This window comes from Brassica napus, chromosome C4 (assembly GCF_020379485.1).
Source record: "Brassica napus cultivar Da-Ae chromosome C4, Da-Ae, whole genome shotgun sequence".
Taxonomy (NCBI): Eukaryota; Viridiplantae; Streptophyta; class Magnoliopsida; order Brassicales; family Brassicaceae; genus Brassica; species Brassica napus.
The window spans coordinates 33,893,367-33,916,405 of record NC_063447.1 but is presented as its reverse complement, the minus strand read 5'-3'; the positions used below and the strand labels follow the sequence as shown (position 1 = coordinate 33,916,405).

The 23,039-nt window shown below is 35.5% G+C and overlaps 3 protein-coding genes across 3 annotated transcripts; 2 read left to right on the top strand and 1 right to left on the bottom strand.

Moving 5' to 3' along the window:
• Positions 1 to 11,874: 11,874 nt before the first annotated feature.
• LOC106445230 (psbP domain-containing protein 6, chloroplastic) lies at positions 11,875 to 13,517 on the top strand. Its single transcript, XM_013886747.3, has 3 exons — positions 11,875 to 12,225; positions 12,868 to 13,184; positions 13,263 to 13,517. Exons 1-3 carry the CDS (start codon positions 11,946 to 11,948, stop codon positions 13,431 to 13,433), a joined length of 768 nt encoding a protein of 255 aa, XP_013742201.1. The 5' UTR covers positions 11,875 to 11,945; the 3' UTR covers positions 13,434 to 13,517.
• Positions 13,518 to 13,582: 65 nt separating this feature from the next.
• On the bottom strand, positions 13,583 to 15,787 carry LOC106445229 (bZIP transcription factor 49). The gene is made up of 2 exons (XM_013886746.3): positions 14,144 to 15,787; positions 13,583 to 14,047 (listed from the first exon to the last, which is right to left on the bottom strand). The coding sequence occupies exons 1-2, from the start codon at positions 15,117 to 15,119 to the stop codon at positions 13,629 to 13,631; spliced, it is 1,395 nt and encodes a 464-aa protein (XP_013742200.1). The 5' UTR covers positions 15,120 to 15,787; the 3' UTR covers positions 13,583 to 13,628.
• Positions 15,788 to 19,607: 3,820 nt separating this feature from the next.
• On the top strand, positions 19,608 to 21,629 carry BNACNNG38270D. The gene is made up of 4 exons (XM_013886748.3): positions 19,608 to 19,997; positions 20,388 to 20,988; positions 21,059 to 21,311; positions 21,395 to 21,629. Exons 1-4 carry the CDS (start codon positions 19,877 to 19,879, stop codon positions 21,443 to 21,445), a joined length of 1,026 nt encoding a protein of 341 aa, XP_013742202.1. The 5' UTR covers positions 19,608 to 19,876; the 3' UTR covers positions 21,446 to 21,629.
• Positions 21,630 to 23,039: the final 1,410 nt, after the last annotated feature.

Sequence of the window (23,039 nt, the reverse complement as noted above, 5' to 3'; positions counted from 1 at the left end):
TTATTTAATCTTCAAAAAGTTTTTTGGGCAGTTTCATATACTATTAGTTATAAAGGCATTAGTTATAAGGGCATCTCCAACCTCACTCCATTTTTTTCTTTAAAATGAAGTAAAAGTGATTATTGAGTAAACAATGCTCCAATTCAACTCCAAATCTCACTCCATAATAGAGTTTACTCTATAAATGGAGTAATCTATTTTTTGTTTGTTCATCACTTCATTATGAAGTTAGAAATAGAATTAGGTTGGAACATTTTTTAACCATATTTATTTTTACTCCATTTAAAAAAAAAAAATGGAATATTACATTGGAGATGCTCTAACTGATCTGAACCAACTCCGAAAAATGAACTGATCATCCAACCAACTGCTAAAATTTAGATTGGACTTATGAACATAATACAAAAAATCCAAAAATCCAGATTAATCTGATCGAACCTGAGTAGGATACCGAAAACCCATGCCTAATTACAGGACATGTGTTTTTTTTTCTGAACTATTACATTCAGCTGTCTAAATTATAATTATTTGAGTAAGCCGGATATATGAATCGTATTAAGTATGCTTCAACTTGAACTTTTCTATCCATTCTAAGAAACATCATTTCAATAGAAAAAAATAGTTATAAGTTTCGTTTACATATTCCATTTTTTTATTCTGTTAGTTCATTTTCTAAACATTGAAACGGAAATGAAACTATATTAAACTTACAATCCGATTTTGTTAGTTCATTTTTGTTGGGTATCAGGTATAAAATAAACCAACAAAGAGCTATCAGTCTTGTAAATGGTAATGATTAAACATACCAAATAATTAGATTAGGACACTGTTCAAAATATCATAACCCAAACTGTTGATGAATTGATGGTCAAAGATTAAGGTAAAACGAGATTATAACTTTAAATAAATATAATTAATGAAAAGTAAAAGGAAACAAGTATATTGTTTTTTCAAAAGTGTTCAAAAAGAGAATAGCTTTGTAAATAGTGAAGTTTGACTGATACATACAAATACAATGCACGTAGATTAATCATAGATAATATATTCATAAACCTTTATATCATCAAAAGTTTTCATTTCTAATTTTATTTTTCAATCAAAGCAACTATGCACCCTACTTGTCTCGTCGTATGTGCTCCTTTTCTCTTTTCTGACGATAACAAGACATATAACAACTTACTAGATTTTGATCCGCGCATCGAAAATACGGATTTTATAAGTTATATAAGAAGTTGGATATGAGATAGTATTTTGAGTATATTGTGTATTATTATGTTATAAATTCGTATTATATCGAATACAGAAATTTGTTTAAAATTATATAACTTATGAATAAGTTTATTCGAGATTTTTTATATACACTCTTATGTAACTCTTTCTTAAGTATGAAAAATTTACCTAAATTTGATAAACGAACCAAACCAATACGTAATACAGCTAGGTTGAAGTTCGGGATTGGAAAAAAGTACCTATTAGATTTTTTTGGATCTACGGGTCTCTGTTGGACTCCGGGTACCCAAAGTACCTAGAATGTTTTGTTCATATTTTGTATATTTGAGTAATTCATATATGTTCTCAGTATAAAAATATTATAGTAAATTTTGGATTCGCGTTTTCTGTTATAGTTTCAGGTTTTGGGTAAAATTTCAAATTCTAAAAATATATTTAAAATATTGGATATATTTGGTTCTCAGATAAGATTTTGGTCTTTTTAGATATTTAGTTATTTCTGGTATTTGTTTGATTTTGGGTATTTTTGTGTTTTGATTTTTTTGGCTTTTCGGATTCTTTAGATCTTTTTGTCCTAAATACTCGAACCGAGCTAGACTCATTACGTAGCCAAATTACATAGTAAATTTTACAAATACTTGAATTATTGACTCAAACTGACCTAGTACTAAAATGAACAGATCTGGACAAAAAAAAAATAATTCAAATACCTAGTTGGATATAAATGCCCAAGACCCAAAGAACTTGGACCTGAAAGAAACCGATTTATATTTGACCCGAAGACCCGAATGCCCAAATCTAACCTTTCATTATATTTTTGTGCATTTTATAAAAGTTACATTTGTTCAGTTGGTGAAACTTAAAATTTATTTGAGAGGTTTTTGGCTAATTTAATAGAATAGATTTGTAGGTTTTTTGTTGAGCAGTAAAAAAAAGATTTGTTCGGTTTTTGATAATTTTAAACTTATCTTAAATAATAATTGTTATTTATCAATAAAATAAAATTAACATAAGATATAATTTTTAAACTTATCTTTATTATAAAGTTAATGAGACTTATTTAGAGAAGAATATAATAAAGTGTACGTGATATTATATTTTCGTGAACCGAATTTATATGGTCGTATATATATGGCATAATCTTTTCGTTTGCAAAACGATATGGGTCCAATAAATAAAATCTTACTAAATGATTGATAGAGAAATTTAAGGTAACATATTGTTTGTCCAAATAATTAGTTAATGAAAAGATCCAAACAACTTTTTTAAGTAGATTTATTAAAACTCGTCCATTTTAATAGTATTGATACCTTTGCAATTTTATGTGTAGCGTTTCGCTAGCAAACACCTTCCCAAATTATAGAAAAATGTATGTTCTCGAGCTTTTTCTCCATCTTTTTATAATATAATATAATATTATCCTTTAATTTTAGATGAAAAGGAATCGAAGATATGTTAGATCGTTGATATTTGTTTCTGCCCATAACAAGCTGTAGTATATCATCTCGTTTCTAGTACCCTAATATTTTCATTTAGAAGATTTTGAGAAAACATAAAAACGTCTAGTGGTATATACACATTTAACGACCGCTCTTTTTAGAAATTAGAGAAATCAAGTCTCAAACTCTGATCCATTATTAAGCTCTTTACAATCGGGGTGTGGGATATGGATCGTCAACTTTAGTTCTGATCATGTTGGAATTATCCACGAGTTTGATAGAAATATCTAATGGATGTATTGAGATATTGACATGTAACGTAAAGGTTATGAGATTATCGAGTTGAAAGATGCATGCGTGAGTTAAGAAAACACCTCAAAAAGTAAAATCTCCATCCTTCACAAAAATGTATTATGGAAACCAGTTTGTCCATTTCGTGGCTGTAACATCAATTTCTTTACTACTGCACAAAAGGTGGTTTGGTCAAAGAATCCATGGAAAAACATAAATATCTAAGACTAACATAAACATCTATATGACTCTCATAAGTGTCCAATAATATTGAAAAGAAAATGTCCAATCATTTGGGCAATCTTGTCGAGCTTTCATATCTTTCATATAATTGAAGTAGATATTATGGCTTTGAATGTAACGCATGCCAAATGCAGAGTAAATGCAGGCTATTTTTTATGCAGATTGGATTGCAATTTTTTTTGCCATTTAACACATTTTTGCAGATCAAAAATAAATGATTAAAAAATAAAAAATCTGCATGCATATTTAAATTATACATAAATTTTTTGATCTGCAAATAAGGAGAAAAAAAGACTGTACATTTGCAGACCAATAATATAAATTTACTTATTTTGGCTATTAATTATTAATAGATAGCCTACTTTATTAATTCATGTTATTCACTTTGAAACTAAATAACTAAATATTTAAAAGCAAAATTTAATATTTTCGTTTTTCAAAAAAATTATTTTAAAACGAATTTATTTTATAGAATATAACTAATTGTATAAAACATTTACATAAATGTATATATATATATATATATATATATATATATATATATATATTCAACATATTCATATTTTTATACATATTATGTTTGCAATAACTAGATATACATATTATTTTAGTATTATCTATTTTATTTGCTTCACTAAAAATCATATATAATATTTACAATGATAGAAAACATATATATTATAGTATATTTTATTTTTATTCTTGTTAATAAGTAGTATAATTAAAATAATTAATACTTGTTTATAAATTTTTATTTTCTAATATTTTGTAAAACTTATTCTAATGAATATATCTATGATGTTTGGTAATTTAAATTTCATTATTTATAAATAAGAATTTTTATATTTGGTTAAAATATTTAATTTAAATAATTATTTTCTAACATTTAATAAAATATGATAATTTAGTAAGTTTTATTTCATAAATAAAACTACAATTGTTTTGTACAGTGTTTGAGAACCGGACCGGACCGGCCGGTCAAACCGTGACTCATCCATCTTCGTGTTCCGGGTTGCTCTAAAAACCAAATTTGAATTAAACCGTCAAATCTCGTAAAAACCGGTAAAACTCATAAAACCCGGTGAACCGGTTCAATATCAAAATCCAATTTTTCAAAAATTAAAGATATAAAATAAAAAAATTGTTATAAATCCACATTAGTTTACGATAGTTACATAATTATAATATTTTATGATTATAATACTGGTGGAAAGTATAAAAATTAATTATATAATTATAAATTTATATTTTAATTAATTAAAAATAAAAGAAAGATTTTGGTTGAACCGGTTAGACCCGTCCAACAATTGACTCAATTACCATGCCGAATCAATGTTCGGTCCGGTTTTCAAAACATTTATTATGTATAATCATGTTGATCTGCATTTGATCTTCATTATCGGTTTGATCTGCATTATTGGTTTGATCTGCATTTTGTGATCTGCGTTCTCCATTTGAAGCCTATGTTAGTATATTTTTTTATTAAAAAGATAAAATGATAGGCAAGCTACTTGTTTTAACATTTGTGAGATTCGAACTCCCGAGTACGGGCTCTTTCTGATTTAGTTTTTTGAATAGATAGTCACTACCTTGTTTTTCCTTTGTCATCCGAAACTAGAACAAGTAACTCAATATAAGCCCATATTCGTTAAATAATCATCAGAAACAGCACACATAAGGTTGCTTCTACTACAAGTAGCTCAAGATCTCTCTTGTAACCTCCTCTAATCCTAAGGAACCTCAGCCACAAACCTCTCATTACCAACCAGTTCAATAATCCATTCCATCTGATTATAAGCCAATCTTTTATTACAGATTTTGATTAAAGAACATCTTAGCCATGGTATTGAATTTGGGTTTGAGGAATATATCGAATTTAATCCAAATAAATCCGCTATCTTGGGCTTTAAAGAAGCCCGAAGGTATTAAATGAGTTATGTTTTCTCTTTTGAGGGTAAAAAGATGGCTTGGTCCAAATCTGTGACTTGGATAGTAGTAACTCAAGTACCTATCTCCTTCACTGGGAGAGACTTCTTAGATAGTAACTCAAGTACCTATCTCCTTCACTGGGAGACTTCAAGAGTTGAATCTCTTATCCTGTTTCGTTCTCTCGCAATTTCTCTAGATGATGTTGTTTTGTGTGTTTTAGATGGTTACAGTTTCTATGCCTAAAGGTTCACGCTTGATCATCAGAATGATTTTTTCACATTAGATGTCAAACATTAGGTTCTTGGAGATGGTTTCACATTACTGCTATTTGTTTGATGAATTCCTGATTGATATGCTTGTTAGAATGGTGTATGCACTCTTGATTTAGTCTATTTAAATCCTATTTGTTTATACTCCTACAATTTCTTCTTGAGTAGTTACTACATCAAATGGACTTGAAGACAATATTGTAGCATCATGCCATCATCATTCATGGAGTAACATTTGCTGCATTTGATTGAGTGGTTAACATTTATTCTGTCATATAGATGGAGGCCAAACCAAAGAGAAGGATTGTTAGAGAGAATGGAGATACATGGGAGGATTTAGTTCTTGCAACATTGATTGGAAACGGGGATGATGTGGGTCCTCTTGTTAGGCATGCTTTTTGAGATGGGGAGGCCTGAACCTGAATAATGTAGCGAGGAAGAAAAAAGCTAAATTTGAGGATCTTTGCAAGGCCCACTACGAAGAATTCATTGTCGCTATTGATGAGCTCCGTGGTGTGCTTGTTGATGCTGAAGAGCTAAAGAGTGATCTTGCAAGTGACTGAAGCTATTAAAATTTCAAAGATCTGTGTTCAATCACTGAACCTTTGTGTTAAATGTTGAAGACTTAAAAACAAGATTCTGTTTTAAAGTTTGATCTGACACCTCTGTACAGAGCATCATATAACATCCACATTATTCTTAGAGTTCCTGAACGTTTCCGTGATTATTACTACAGTAACCGGCAACTACAGCTTGATTCAGATCTCTTATGTGAAAGAATCTGAGGATAAAAAGATTTAGACGAAGAACATTGAAGAACAAAGAGAGAGAGAAAGTAGATCTGAGAGAAACTCTATTCCCTTAATTATTTAATTGTGGATTTGAATACAAGAATTTAAAGATCAAGTTGTATCAGTACATAATACAATAAAATATTGATTGTTTAAAAATGATCTTCAACGGTCACTTTCTCTCTTTTTCTTTTTCTTTGCTTCTCAAGTCTGGTGCTTCTGATTCTATACTAAAGTCTGGTGTTTTACTCAAATCTGGTGATCCTTATAAAACCTTATAAAAGCTTATAAGTGTTTTCAAGTCTGGCAGTTTAATTCTCAAGTCTAGCAGCTTAATTCTGCTTCATGTCAACACTCCCCCTCAAGCTTGATCATGTGGAACAAGTCAAGCTTGGAAGCCATGAAGTATTCCCTCATTAAAAACTCAACTAGGTAAAACCCTTTGGGAGAAAACCCAAGTCAAGGAAAAAGAGTAGAACACTTCATGAATGAGAGATCATTGACATGATAGGTCTATGAGTCTCAATCTTGGATGAATGGACTCACATACCTTAGTGTTTACTGCCTTGGTGAAGATATCAGCTAGCTGATCTTCACTCCTTGTGTAGCACGACAATATGATCTTCTGCTCCACAGCTTGTCTCACTTTGTGGCAGTCTACCTCTATATGTTTGGTCTTTTCATGGAAGACTGAGTTGCTAGCAATGTGTATAGCAGCCTGGTTATCACAATGCATCGTGATTGGCGTTGTAACTTCAATTCCCAAGTCCTTAAGAAGTCCCTTGATCCAAATCAACTCGCTTGTGAGCTTCCTCATAGCTCTATATTCTGCCTCAGCACTTGAACAAGACACCACTTTCTGCTTCTTGCTCTTCCAAGTTACCAAATTGCCTCCAATGAAGGTACAATATCCAGTAGTTGATCTGCTATCAACTCGATCTCCTGCCCAATCTGCATCACAATACCCAACAATCTCAGTGCTTCTATTGCATCCCATCCATACTCCTTGACCTGGTGCCTCTCTTAGGTACCTGAGAATCCTCTCAACCATGCTCCAGTGGTGTACCTTGGGAGCTTGCATGTGTTGGCTTACTTGGTTTACTGCAAAGCATACATCTGGTCGGGTAATGGTAAGATAAATGAGTTTTCCCACCATTCTCCTATAGTGCTTTACATCTTCATATGACTTGTCTTCAATCTCCCCCTCACGCATCACTTTGTATCCTTCCTCTAGAGGTGTTCTGGCAGCTCTTCCACCGAGATTTCCAGCCTCCTGTAGTAAGTCAAGGGTGTATTTCCTTTGAGATAGAAACAACCCTTCCTTAGACCTACACATCTCGATCCCTAGGAAGTATTTGAGCTCTCCCAAGTCTTTGATATCAAATGAAGCCTTAAGGAACGCATTGGTCGAGATGATCCCTTCTTTGTCACTGCCTGTGATGATAATATCATCAACATAGATGAGAATGACAATGATTCCTTGCTGGCTAGTGAGAGTGAATAGGGTATGATCAGCTTCAGACTTGACAAAACCTCTTCCATTGAATGTGATGCTTAGTTTGTGGTACCACGCTCTTGGTGATTGTTTCAAGCCATAGATGGCTTTCTTCAGCCTCAATACATTTCCTGGTTTGGAAGGTGTTCCATACCAGGTGGTGGTCTCATGTAGACCTCATCTTCTAACTCTCCTTGTAGAAAAGCATTTTTGACATCCATTTGCCACAGATCCCATTCTAAGTTAACAACCAATGAGAGTACAATCCGTATCGTGTGAAGCTTAGCTACTGGTGCAAAGGTGTCAAGGTAATCTTCACCATAGACTTGAGTGTAGCCTCTTGCAACAAGTCTGGTTTTTTTCCTTTCTGGTTGCCCATTCGCCAAGTACTTGATAGTGAATAGTAACATGCTTGTGACGGCCTTCTTGCCTTTGGGAAGCTCACTCTCAAACCAAGTTCCATTTCGGATCATGGCACTAACCTCATCATCTACTGAGTCTTTCCATTCCTTTATCTCCATTGCCTCCTCATAGGTCCTCGGAATATACTCTTGATCTATGTTGGTGATGAAGGCTTGATGATCTCTTGGATAGCAAGCAATGGAGCAAGTTGCTTGAGTGGGATGGGCTACTGCTTGACTGTTGAAATACTTCCAATTTGATGGACGCTTTCTCACCCTTGTGCTTCTCCTAAGCGGCTGGACCTCTCCAACAATCTCAGCTTCAACTTTATTTTGTTGATCTGATTCCTTTTGCTGTTGACTTTCATCCTGATCATGAACCTCTTGCTCTTGATCAGTAGTCTGCAGATCCTCTTTCCCCATGTGTGGTTCCTCTTGACCCCTGTGTGGTTCCTCTTGACCAGTAGACGAATCTTCTTGATTCCCCCCTTCAGGATTAGGATGAGAAGCCTCTTCAGCCACATCTATACCATTGCCTTGATCTAAACTATCTGTTGAACCAGTAGTTCCTTCATTCGGTGTAATGATGATACCTAGGCTCTCCATGATAATCCGTAGGTTGTTTTCCCTATCTGAGGCCCCTTGAGATAGATCTTTGAGATTTTCCCAACTCTTCTCCTCATAATAGCCTCTAGATTCCACAAACTTGACCTCTCTGGATACTAAGACTCTTCTTGTCTCTGGAGAGTAGCATTTGTAACCTTTTTTAGTGGTAGAATACCCAATGAACACTGTCTTTGTGCTTCTGGCCTCAAGTTTGTTCCTATGATCACATGTTTGCAATACATAGCACAAGCACCCAAATACCCGTAAATGGTCAATAGATGGTTTTCTTTTGTTCAATACCTCATAATGTGTGGCATCATCAAGGACTCTTGTTGGAGTTCGGTTGATGAGATAGCATGTTGTCATGACTGCATCACTCCAGAACCTCTTAGGCATGTTAGTGTAGAACATCATGGACCTGGCCACTTCCATCAGATGTCGGTTTTTTCTCTCAGCTACACCATTTTGTTGTGGAGTGTAAGGGCAGCTGGTTTGATGGCTTATTCCATGCTTGGCCAAGTGGGATTTGAAAGCTGTGCTTGTATATTCCCCTCCTTTATATGACCTGAATACTTTGATCTTAACATTGAACTAATTAGTTATGTAGTTATTGAAGTTTATAAATGCATCTAGGACTCTATCTTTAGATGGTATCATAGTCAGCCATGTATATTTAAATTTCTGGTCTATGAAGGTGATAAAATATCTATGATTTTCCCTAGAAGTGCATGGTGCAGTCCAGACATCAGAGTGTATAAGATCAAAGCAGTTCTCATAGATAGTAGATGACTTGGGAAACACAGTCCTACAGTGTTTGCCAAGAATACATGCTTCACAACCATCATTTTTGAAATAAACATTAGGCAATAACATGTTTAGTACTCTAGAATGGGGATGACTTAACCTAGCATGCCACAATACATCATTTTCTAAGACAGAGATTGAACTAAAAGCATAAGGTAAACATGAACTAGTCTTGGTGTCTTCAAGCAGGTACAAGTCCCCTTTAGTAACACCCTTTCCGATCATCTTAAGAGTCTCAATATCCTGAAACACAACATCATTAGGACTAAAAATAACCTTGCAGTTAAGATCAGTAGCAACCTTTTTGACAGATAATAGATTAGATGCAAAAGATGGCATATAAAATGCTTTAGTATCTTTCTCAAATAGTTTCAAGTTTCATACACTTTTTATTGGTATGCTGTCGCCATTTGCAATCATAACATTACCTAAGGCAGGCTTAACATTACTGATTAACCTAGCATCACTAATCATATGGCGAGAAGCTCCCAAATCTATAACTACTGGCTTAAGGCTATCAGATGCATTCAAGGTTGTAACAAGAGCATTGGGCAGTTTATAAGAGGCATTTAAGGATAAACCAAGTGTGTTACCAGAGTTCTCCTTGAGGGCTTTGATGAGAGCATCAAGGTCAGACCTCTTGATTGTCTCATCTTGGGTAGTCCTCATGATAGAACAGCCACTGAATCCCAAGCTCTTCCCTTCTCCAGCCGCAACCGAGTTCATGGGACGAGGAGTAGATGGCTCGCCCATTTCACCAGAGAAATTCTCCCTTGCATCAGAGTAAGGTGTCCTGAACTTTTGAGGCTTGAGGTGTGGGTGAAGGATCCAACATTTGTCTTTGCCGTGACCTTTTTTCTTGCAATGGTCACACACCCACACTTTCTTGTCTTCTGGCTTGTAATACCCCTTGTTAGCTATGCCCTCATGTTTGTGCTCATTTCCTTCAGCCTTGTTGGCTATGATGAGGTCTCCTTTGCCACCAAAGAGTCCCACTGAGCCTTGCTCCTTTTGAATCTGAGCACAAAGCTCCTCAAGTGATGGAAGCTTCTCACTTCTTAGAATGTGTTTGATTAGATCACTATAACCCGGGTTGAGAGTGAACAGCAAAGCAAAGACCTTGTCTTGCTCCTTCCTCTCATTAAGTACATCCAGATCAAGACTGGCCGGTCTTAGCATCTCTAACTCGGCCCACAACGATCTGAACTTCCCAAAATGCTTGAAAAATTCAGTGTCCTCTTGACTGAGAGTGTTGATAGCCCTCTTGACTTCAAACACCCTACTGATGTTAGATATATTGCCATATACCTTCTGAAGAGTATCCCACAACTCCTTGGAAGTTTCACAGTAGGAGTAATCTTCCAAGATAGAGGTTTCAAGACTATTCTGAATGATGGAAAGGACCATGAGATCCTTTTGACTTCTCTTCCCACCTCCTTCAGCCGCAGCACCAACTTCTTTACCATCCTCTCCTAGGATGATCTTCTTGGTGTCTTCGCCGTCCCAAAGACCTCTGCCTCCAAGAGCGATTTTGACAAGTCTAGACCAAAGTAAGTAGTCGGTTCCCTTGAGGGTAATCGGAATAGACACGGATTTAAAGACATCAGTGTAGGAGTTTTCCTTTTTTTTTTCTGGGAATGAAGAACAGCTCAAGAACAGGAAGACCTTTACCAAAAATAGAAAGGAAAAATCAGAGATTTGCGGAAGTAAAGAGAATAGAGTAGAGAAGAATGAATCTCAGGAGTTTACTTGCTCTGATACCATGAAAGAATGTGAGGATAGAGAGATTTAGATGAAGAACATTGAAGAACAAAGAGAGAGCGAAAGTAGATCTGAGAGAAACTATATTCCCTTAATCCTTTAATTGTGGATATGAATACAAGAATTTAAAGACCAAGTTGTATCAGTACATAATACAATAAAATATTGATTGTTTAAAAAGGATTTTCAACAGTCACTTTCTCTCTTCTTCTTCTTTTTCTTTGCTTCTCAAGTCTGGTGCTTCTGATTCTATACTCAAGTCTGGTGCTTCTGATTCTATACTCAAGTCTGGTGCTTTACTCAAATCTGGTGATCCTTATAAAACCTTATAAAACTTTATAAAAACTTATAAGTGTTTTCAAATCTGGTAGCTTAATTCTCAAGTCTAGCAGCTTAATTCTGCTTCGTGTAAACATTATGGACATCCATTTGTGGAATCATACCAAACTTTTCTAGCTCAGATTGAAGGATACTTCATCGTGGAGGATCAATTGATTAAAACAGTTGGAGACTTCTTATTGGTTGGTTTTTTTTGTTACATTGATCCAAACATATGATCCAAGTAATGAGTTATGCAATAGATAGATTGTGTGGACCTAAAGACTCTTTTGTCTTAAAAGTTGCCTTATCCAAATGTGATATTAACACAAACCCTGAAACTTTCAACCTCTCATAACAAAAAAAAAATGGCTACCGCCTCTCTCATGCCGACGTTGAACATCTTCAATGCCTCTCCTTCAGTTAGAACAAGAGCTAGCGTCATTGTTGCATCATCTCAACAACCAAGAAGGAGAGACTTACTCCTGAAAACAGCGGTGGCTATTCCTGCGATTCTGAACTTGAAGGAAGCTCCTATCTCTGAGGCGCGTGAGGTGGAAGTGGGATCGTTCTTACCACCTTCTGAGTCTGACCCTTCCTTCGTCCTCTTCAAAGCCAAACCTTCTGATACTCCTGCTCTCCGCGCAGGTGATGTCTACTCCCACTCTCTTTGTTCGTGTTCTTGCATTGCTCATTAACTTGTGACATTCATCAAGAAATGGTTTTAGTCTGTTCAAAGTACTACCTAGGCGTGGGCGTTTAGTTCCTATCCAATTGGGTTCCATTTTTTTGGGTAATTTCGGATAAGATGGATAAAATGTTAGATAATTTGGATTTTTCAGATATTTTAACTCCGGATATTTGGATAAAAATGTTGGATAATTTTAAATATTTTGGGTATAAAATATTTGGTTAAACAGGTCTTTGGATCATTGGTTTTACAACTAGTACTTTTAGAATATTTGGTTATTTAAAATCTAAATATAATTGAGATTTTTAAGTATATAGCCTGTATTTTCAAAATTTTAGATATCCATTTGGTTCTTCATTCGGTTTTGATTTTTCGGTTCCAGTGATATAGGATCCGTCCGGATATTTATAAAACTGGATTTGGTTTTGGTTTGATATATTCCGGTTCTGTTCTTTGGTACGGATAAATGTGCACAGGCTTAGGCTTAGTATTACGGTTTGACACTTAGGACATACTTTAAACTGGTCTTGGTTCTCTAATGAGTATGTTTTTGTGTTAGCCTTTGAGTTAATGATCTTTGAAATCTAGTCCGGTTGCAGGAAACGTGCAGCCGTATCAGTTTGTACTACCACCGAACTGGAAACAGCTGAGAATAGCCAACATCTTGTCAGGCAACTACTGCCAGCCGAAATGCGCAGAGCCATGGATAGAAGTGAAGTTCGAGAACGAGAAGCAAGGCAAGGTTCAAGTAGTTGCATCTCCTTTGATTCGTTTAACCAACAAGCCAAACGCAACTATTGAAGACATCGGTGAGCCTGAGAGAGTGATTGCTTCTCTCGGTCCCTTTGTCACTGGAAACTCTTATGATTCTGATGAACTTGTGGATACATCAATCGAAAAGATCGGTGATCAAACGGTAAATAATTGATGAATGAATTGATCTAATCAAATCAGTGAGGAAAGTTTTCTGATCTTGTTGTTGTTGTTGTGACAGTACTATAAGTATGTTTTGGAGACGCCGTTTGCGCTAACGGGAAGTCATAACCTTGCGAAAGCGACAGCAAAGGGGAACACTGTGGTTTTGTTTGTGGTGAGTGCTACTGAGAAGCAATGGCAGAGCTCACAGGAGACTCTTCAAGCTATTCTTGATTCTTTTCAACTGTAAAATCATTGTTATGACTCTCAAGAACTATAGAGCAAACGGTTCGTGTGTGAGTGTGTTTTACAATATAACGAGGCCATTTCTTCATCTTCTTGTCTCTACTCTAATCGTTCAAACATGAGACATTGAATAGACACAATGGTACAACATCCTTTGGTGTGAAAACTTTTTCTTGTGGTTTTTTATATACAGAGAAAGTCAAGTGGTTACAAGATGAGGGACTTCTTCTGGTCGTGGAAGGACGCAGGAGTAGGTTACATACTTGACACTGTCAACAAGAACGACTATGAATAAACGAGACAGTGATTTTGTATCGCCAGTTACACCATTGATGTCTTCGTCACTGCCTTCTTCTCTGGGATCAGTAAGCACAGATACAACCATTGATGGGAATGGCTTGGTTGTGCTGAAGTTGTCTTTGCTAGAGTTGTTTTGATCTTTGGTTAGGTTAGAATCAGATAATGGATGACCACCACGGAGGATTCTTCTGTTATTCTTTCCCTTGTGTGTATCGGTGGTGTTCTTAGGCTGTTGAGAAGCAGGTCTAATGGCTCCAGAGGTTGAGGAGACATCAAACCGAAACACTTCGGTGCACATCCCTGAACTGAACATTGGACCTAGTAGTGGATACATTTAACAAAAATGGTTGTTATGATATGCAAATGCAAGCAATTCAACTTACTAAGACAAATCCTATTTATTTATGTGATTACCTGCAACACCTTCACGAAACCATTGCTGCATTTCACCGTTGGATGTTGTTGAGTTGAGTTTCTCCTTCGAATCATCAGAGCAAGAAGATGGAAAAGCTTTCTGCTTTTCGGTATTAAGGTGCTTAGACATATCCCTAATGTTTGTAGAGTCAGATGAACGCCGTGCAGGCTTCGTTTCAGAAGCCGTGTCTTTCTCGCTCGCCGAAATAGAATGAATAATCAAGTTTCCATCGAGCTTCACAAGCTTCTCATTCCTCGGAACAAATAGTGATGCCACTAGTAGCTCACTACTATTATTAACTGACACATCTAAAACTCTTCCTCCGTAGCTAACGTTCACAATAATAGGAGCCAATGCAGAAAACAAAAATAAACAAAACAGAAGACCAAGAACACTAACACTAGCAACCTTCTTGGTCTTCTTCACCTTGGCCACGGATCGTTGTGGTTTCAACCGAGGAATAGGAAGCAAAGGCACTACTTGACCAGAACCTAGATACATTCCACACGGTGGCCAGCACATGCCCTTTCCGGGACCCACCTTATGCCTCAGAGTAGCGTTCTCAGACGCAAAGTAAGAGACTTTACTGTTCAAATCCGTTATAACGGATTGCAAGTTCTTGACTTTGTCTTCAAGCTCCTCTACGTAGTGCTTCCTCCTCTGTCTCGAAAGCAGAGCACTTTCACGGTTTCTAACCAGCCTCGCTTCCTTCTTCTCATCATCTTCTTCATCCATTCTTCTGTACTTATAGCTCCTCGATGTATCTTCTTCAATCTCGTTCTTCCTCTTCGTCATGGACGTCTTACACGTAGTAGTAGCTTTCTCCTCCACCTCAACAGGGATGAAGAAGGACTCGCCCTCGGAAGGAAAGTAGAGGTCTTCGAAAGTCAACTCGAAGTCAACGTCGAGATCGGAGATCGAGTTCCCAAGCTCGAAGCTAGAATTGTAGAAACTGTCTACAGCAGGTTCCGCCATTGTTGGGAAGAAGAAGAAGAAGAGAGGTTATGACTGCTTTATACCGTTTGAAGAACGAAGACGGAGGTTTTAAAGAGCGGGACTGAGTTGCTCTCCTTCTACTCTCACACATCAGCGCGTGGGTTTCACTCTAGTGCATAAAAAAAAGGAGGGAATACTTAACGCGCCGTAAAAAGCGCGTGGGGAGATTTAGTAACCATCTCGGAGCACGTTGACTGCAATAAAGGTGGAGTGATGCAGGGTTTATATGCTCTTTATTTCTTTAACGTATTTTTTATGTCTCTGGATCCGATCTGATCTGTTTTTTAACTTTTTTATTGATAGATTTATTATTCCAAATGTGTGTCGTTTTGGAGTCTCTTCGACGTCACGCATGTCTCCTCCTCTCTTCTGGCATCATTATGTCATTACGTATCTGTTTCTTTTAAGCGTATTCATACTGTTGATTTCTTTTACTCGATTTGGTAAATACTATGAATCTGCAAAGTGTATTCGATTGAGATGGACGGAACATGCGAAATCATTTTATTTTATTAAAAAAAAAAAACTTGAGATGAAATTCATGGAATGATTATTATTTTGTTGTGTTTGGCTGATAAATACTAGTCAATGAGAATTCTGTTTTTAACTGCACAGACGATTCATATTTATTGCAAAATCTTTAGCGTCCAAAACATAATCTTCTCTATCACCCATGATATGGATTCGAATGATGCGTAACACTACGATGAGCTGCATCTTCGAATGAAGCTTAACACTACGATAATAAGCTTCTAATTTGGGTCATGTCTCTTAAGTCAATCATTTTGCACTACTTCCAAGTGGGTACTAGGGTGCCAGATTGTAAGTAATTAAAACAACGTACATTGTAAGCAGAGAATAAGCATCTTTACTAATTAGTATCAAATACCGTGATATGTACGATACACAATGGGGTTGTAAGATCAAATGCATGTGTTCTTGGTCTAGTTATGAAGTATTCTTTGGTAACAAAAGAAATAAGTATTCTTGCTCTAGGTACATTTGTGGTTATAGCTGATAAGGATGTGCCAAAAATTTCACAGCATTTGGCTGACAGGAATGGTTGTCGACACGTAGTCAGTGTCGGGCCTTGAGGGGAAGCAATACAAACATGTGCTTGCAGCCGCAGATAATATATAGTCAAACTTTCGGCCAGATTTACAAGTTATTTTCAGCATGTCATTTGGTTCCCATAATTTTTTTTTTTGCTTCTAAACACACATAAGTTGTAACTTGTACGACCGGCTCTGCACGTAGTTGAACCATCCTCATCGACGGAGAAACACCTTGACAAAATAATAAGAAGCAGATTAACTACGATTCGTTTAGATGGAGACAGAGCGTATGAAGACGGCCTCATGGTATAGTTCAGATTTAAAACAACTGTTAAAGATATTCGTTCATTTGTTCATTCCCTTTTTTTAACAGTTAAAACTCTTACAAAATAAAATAAAAACAGAAGATACAATGTGACCGAAATTTGTTTAAAATGCATTTATGTTAAAAATATCATGAGGCTGTCTTCATAAGCTCTGTCTCCATGAGTCCATGTACACGAATCGTAGTTAAAAATACCATGAGGTTACTAAATGCAATTTAATCAAGTTGTAATACTCATAAATCTTTGTTGTCAAGCTTGCGTCAGGAAGTTAAGCTTTTTACTAAAACCCCTGAAGAGACTGGATAAAAACGACAGGTTTTGTTCATGTAAAAAAATACTTGATTTTTTTAAAAATTGAACGGTTTCGAGAATTTTGTTTGGATTGGTGATTTAGCCTCGACCATGATGAAACATGTGTTTCACAGAATTTTGTGTTATTTATTGTATCAAATGTGCTTTTATCCAGCAAAACTACCACCAATCTCAATATCCAATAATCTCTTCTAAATTAATCCTGAAAAAAGAATCCAAAATCCTTATAAAACATAGTACTATATATATATATTGTTTATTCATATATGAAATTAAATATAAGCATATATAAAATTAGCATATGTTTATCTTAGATAAAATAAAATAAAAGCATATAATACAATCTTTTCACCGCTAATATTGAAGCCTATTAATGATGGTATAGTTGATGCTTATAGTTACTAGACTATCTCGTTGCATAGTAGACTCTATCACATCCGCCGCTGTGATCATCATCCTTCCAGAAGATATTAGTGAAATCAAAGTCAATTGTCTTCCCAACCTCAAGGGTCCATTTCAAGATGAACTTGTTTACTGATTTTTCAATAAGCGTCACGGTGCACGACTCATCTGTTCTCACGTTCAATGCCTTGAGTTGGCACACTGAATCACGGCTAAGTTGCTTATAGGTTTCTCTTGACATGTTTTTCTTCAGCTCCTCGGCTTGTTCGTTGTTAAGCTCAAATCCAGTAATCAACATTGTTATTTTATGTATTGTCGTTGTGTAACGAAGCCATTCCATCTCACTTGTGTTTGCTGTCTCCTTCTTCAAAATAGGAGCAACTCTCTTGGCAGCTTCACTTTTTGATCTAGACCACATTATTGCTTTTCTCTTTGCATGAATTATAATAAGAGCAATCTAATCAAAGAGATCACCTACATATATATAACTTAACAGCATGCCATTGAATTTAATTAATTTGAGATTATATAATAATGTACGTAGTGTTAAAAAAAACAACATGCCATTGAATTTAATTAATTGGAAACTTAGTTGAAGTCTCTAATGGTGTTATTCAATGGTGTATTTTAAAATAATTTGATAGGTTTTCTAATCTAGTGTTATTCAATAATTAATGTTAAATTCTTTATTAAAATCTAGTGTTAATTGTTATTGTATTTGAAATCTCCTTATTAGAAGATTTTAAAATCTAGTGTTATTGATTTTTATATTTTCAATAAGAAAAATTAAAATCTATTGTTATTCAATTAAATATTTGAATATACCATTTAAAATCTTTTTTTTGACTAACCATTTAAAATCTTGTGTTATTCAAATTTGATAGATTCTTATAACTCATTTGGTTTAAAAGATTTTAACTGAATTAGAAGATAATTTAATCTGTGAAATATATCACTCAAAACTCTAACATTTTACCTACATATTTTAAAATCATTTTTGTTACTCTTGTAAAAAGAATCACCCATTGCAAATGAAAAAGCGTATCTTTGTTATAGTCATGCATCTTTGTTCATCAAGCCCCAAACCTAGGTCTCTCTCTTTCGTCATCTCTCTCACATTGGTCAAGCACTTTTTATTCATCCAAATCCATGTGTCCTTTTAGATCCATCTCTCAATCACTTGCTTTGAAAAAACTGTTACGTGAGGATAAATAATAGCTATATATTCACAAACTTGATTATACATTTAAAATCTCGCTTCTTCGCTTTCGTACAAGTATTTCTGATTTCAAAAATATATACACCAAAAATTCAAAGAGATTTAGCTATTTTGTAATGAAAACATAGATTGTATCAGTTGCAAGCAATGCTCAAAAAAATCGATATGCCATAGTTATGCATCTTATAGAAAAGAGAATTATTAATTAGACATGTGAATAAACCAATTTTAAACGCATATATCGATTATTTGGAAAATAATTTTGAACTATGTAGACAGACTTTTTTTGTGTGTAACTGAACGTAGTTCAAACCCGAATGGTTTGATTTGGTTCAGTTTAAAACCGAACCAAACAGAGAAACCGATGTATTTTGTAATTATTTAAATTAAAAATATTAGTAATACCAATATAATAAAATTCTAATACCAAACCACATATTTTCTATTTTTCATTCATTAACATATATTCTTCTAACCTAATATGTAATCATCAAAATATTTGATTTAAAAAAAAAGAAAAGTCTGTATTTTTATATTCTTATATATGTAAACGTGGATGTTAAATCTAAACCTAAAATCTAAAGAAAATATTATTAAAAACAAAAGTTCTTCTCCACACCATCACATGGAAGATGATTCATTGCAAACTTTAAATTTATTAATGATATAAGAGACATTACTAATCATGTTGGTTTTTAAAAAAAAATTAGTTAGCTTTCATTTGTTTTAATTTTTATATATTTTTTGTGACTTTATTAAAGTTTTTTTTTCCGTTTTATATTGAATTTATTTCACATAGTTTATATTTACATAATTTATATTTTAAAATAATTTCTCTTAAAAAATTAAACTAAGAAGAGCTTAATTAAACTGATCCAAAAAAACAAACCGAACCAAATATAAACTGAACCAAACACAAACCTAACCGAACCAAACTAAACTAACTATGGTTTTTTTCAGTTGGAAAAAATACTAAAACCAAACTAACCAAACTAGACCGAATCCGAAACTGAGAAAATAACCCAAGTGCCCAACCGACTAATATTTCGATGATTTTTGTTTTTGTTATAGACAAAAAGTATATATGTGTATAATTTACGTAAAAATAATGTATAATGGGTAGATATATATTTTAAATGAAAAAGGAAGAAAATAATAAGAAAAGAAGAAGAAATATAAAGTTTCCTTTCCCTCTCGTTTACTTTACCTTCCCGAGAGAAAGAGAGAGAGATAAGGTTTCGCATCTTAAGGTCTTGTCTCTCTTCTCCCTCGCCGCCGTCAATGCTTCGGTTTCGATTCTCCTCTTCCTCTTGACCTTCTCCTTCTCTTTTTGCTGCGAGGAGAGAAAGGAAAACAAAAGGGGTAAGACATCGAAGCTGAGGTCAACGAAGTCTCCGGAAACATCCATCCCCCTTAAATCTCATGGACTCATCTTTCACAACGCCGCCGCCGGAAACCGCCGCTGTGGTTATGGGGGAGAATGGATTTACGGTGGATCCTTTTCTGGTCGAGGCTTTGCAGAACCCTCGCCATCGTCTGACGAGTAAGCTTCCCCTTCTCTGATCCATCTCACAAACCCTAATCTGAGCGTAAGAAAGTTTTGATTTTTATTGCTCAGCTTAGCTTAGGTCAATTTTGCTGATTTTGATTTGTTGCTACTTAGATTTGAGTTTATGGAGATGCCCATGACCTTTGTTCTGTAAAACCATGCTTGGTGTTATCAAAGCAGTTAACTTTATTGTATGGGTATGATTCATGAAGTTGGCTTTGCATCAGGAAGTGTTACTTACTTCGTATACTGAGTTTAAGATCTGTAACTCTGAAACTTGTTTTGAGTTATGTCTCGTTTTGCTCCTAGTAGCCTGGCCTTTTGTGTTGTTATCTGGTTTTGCTACTGCTTATGTGTCTAAAGCCTTTTTGTTTGTTATGTCAGTTTTGCGGATGGAACTTGATGTTCAGCGGTTCTTACAGAGCCAAGAGCAGCAGCAGTTCGAGTTCCAGCGTTTTCCTACTTCCTATCTCCGCCTCGCCGCTCACCGTGTTGCTAACCACTACGGACTAGCTACATCTGTTCAAGACGGCGGCGTTGACGGCAACGAGAACATAATCCTCGTGACAAAAACATCGGCGAGCAAGTTTCCTACTGTTAAGTTGTCTGATATCCCCGCGGCTAAACAATCACAGAATGGTAAGTTTGAGCACATGAAAGTCTCCATCAAGACTCGACCTTCTAAAGGATCTGGATTCGAGGGTGGTGAAGTTGAGAAGAAACGCGGTCCTCTTAGGAGTGTGGAAGAGAGGAAAGAAGACTATGACAGGGCTCGAGCGCGCATATTCAATGGTCTCACAGGCTTCAGCGGTGATGAATCTGACACTCAGGTTTATGAGAGGAATCCAAGTCTTGGCAAAGATGACAGTCCAACACCTACTAAGAACTTAAGCCTCAGGGAAACTGGTCCAGCATCTCGTGTTGCGATTCTTAGAGACAGTGAGAAAGATCGTTTTGATCCTGATTATGACCGTAATTACAAAAGGTATTGTAAAGCATCTATTAAAAGCCATTCTCAGGTTGATGCGTGATTGGTTGATACTTGATGAATGCAGGTACATAAGGAGCCTTCCGGTTTATCAGAATTTCAATGTACCACCCTTCAACATGATGCAGCAACCGTACTACCAAATGGGATTTACCGAATACAACCATATCCCAAATGCTTCTCTCAACTTTGGACCACCTGGAAACGCTATCATGAGTCCTTATGGCACCACTGTTGTACATCCAGGGGATGCAATGTATATGCAAGTGCCTATGATGTATGCTCATTCGTATGAGCAGCTCAGAAATGCCTCTCTTCAGGTACATAGCATTTTGATTTTTCTCTGCCTTCTCAACTCTCTTTGACATCATGGTCTGAAAGCTGTTGTGACTTGTTTTTCCAGGCACAGTTCTGTCAGCAACCCTTGAGCTTCGAGTACATGCAGAACCGCTAAGCATATACTGTTAGGCTTTAAGCCCTCGGTCGATCTTTATCTCTGTTTACCTGCTTTTTTATTATAAAACCTATTATTGTTGTAATGGAAATTTTTGAAATGTATTGTCGGAAGGAAGAAGATAATCCTTTTATTTTCTCCTAAACTTATCAGTGAACTACTAATTTTATGGGTCATATCGTTATTACAACTGCTTCAGTGTGGGTGGAATCGAATATTACATATGTCATTGCACGAGATATGCATCGGTCTATGTTACAGCTACAATTTGGCGGCGAAGTAACATCACAATCGATTTTAATGGCATCCTGGAAAACAGTAAGATCAATGTTTGTAAGGACTGTGACATGAATACTAGTTTTAACTGTAGGTAAGAGGCCAAAAGGGAAAGATGGAGGAAATGATGGTCTTTGGCTTTTGCTTCCTGGTTGTTCAACCTCGTTGTCTCTTTGGGGATCTGTGTTGACAAAGTCTTTGGAATTTATCAGACAGTGCTTTGTAAGATTGAATATCTGTTGGTCCCACTTGGCTAATCGCAGATTTCAAATGCCGCATGCTTATTTCTTCTGCTTCAAGACTCTCCTGATTGATTAAACAACGTGAGACACCGAGATTAATACGAGACTTTCCACTGAGAAAAATATTAAACTCAAATGGAAGAAATGGAAGAAGGCATGGTGAAAAGCCAAACACCTCAAATGAGTTGATCAAGCGCATCGATAAGTTGGTGAATGATATGTCAGCTCTTGTGCACCCTTTAGTAACAGAAGCAAGCTCTTCTAGACAAATATCAGAGCTGCATGGGATTTTCCGCAGATGAATCTTGAGTATTGCTTCACCATCAGCTTCTTTAAGAGGTCCCACATATAGCAATATGTCGAAGCGTCCTGCAACATTACAACATATTCAGGGTCTGAATACGAACGTTCAAATTTGTTTGTGAGAATCGAAAAAAATCAATGAGAGAAAGAAGCTAACCAGGTCTTAGAAGAGCTAATAGACTACCGAATTTTTTTTAACTTGCCGAATCAGATCGAACTTCTTAAGGGAACTGAACCGAAAATCGAACATTCGATTTGGTTTGGTTAATAACCGCATGCATAATAATTATATTAAGGAAATATAATTTGTGGTCAGGAACTTGAAATGTAACTTCACTTTGTGGTTCAATTGGATTTTAGGTGAACATCCTAAAGTCAAATGTTGATTGATCAACCTGAAAATTCATAAAGATAGATGACACAATGAGACACAAGTAACGAAGTTTGTGATGGAGTACTAGAAGCTATGTAACGAATGGGATTAAGAGATCTTCGAGAAAACTCCCACAATAATTCGGATATGTTGGAGACGGTTAGGAATGGAAGAGGACAAACGTTGAGATAGTACTCCTCTTAGTACTGTGGAATACAAAGCTTTTAACTAATGTACAATGATTTTTATTTTCAACACCTAATTTTTTTTTTTAATACTCCAAATCATTCGTTTTCTTTCACATCATAATTTAGTACACATCTAAATTTTATATTATAATTTTTTTTTAAATAAAATTCAATGTCCTGACCTACTATTTTATTTAATTTTTTATTATGCA

Coding starts and splice junctions, on each gene's coding strand:
- BNACNNG38270D (XM_013886748.3), top strand. CDS start 19,877: ATGGACTCATCTTTCACAACGCCGCCGCCGGAAACCGCCGCTGTGGTT. Junction 20,989..21,058: donor TATGACCGTAATTACAAAAG/GTATTGTAAAGC, acceptor TGATGAATGCAG/GTACATAAGGAGCCTTCCGG. Junction 21,312..21,394: donor TCAGAAATGCCTCTCTTCAG/GTACATAGCATT, acceptor TTGTTTTTCCAG/GCACAGTTCTGTCAGCAACC.
- LOC106445230 (XM_013886747.3), top strand. CDS start 11,946: ATGGCTACCGCCTCTCTCATGCCGACGTTGAACATCTTCAATGCCTCT. Junction 12,226..12,867: donor TACTCCTGCTCTCCGCGCAG/GTGATGTCTACT, acceptor GTCCGGTTGCAG/GAAACGTGCAGCCGTATCAG. Junction 13,185..13,262: donor AAAAGATCGGTGATCAAACG/GTAAATAATTGA, acceptor TTGTTGTGACAG/TACTATAAGTATGTTTTGGA.
- LOC106445229 (XM_013886746.3), bottom strand. CDS start 15,119: ATGGCGGAACCTGCTGTAGACAGTTTCTACAATTCTAGCTTCGAGCTT. Junction 14,048..14,143: donor GTTTCGTGAAGGTGTTGCAG/GTAATCACATAA, acceptor ATCCACTACTAG/GTCCAATGTTCAGTTCAGGG.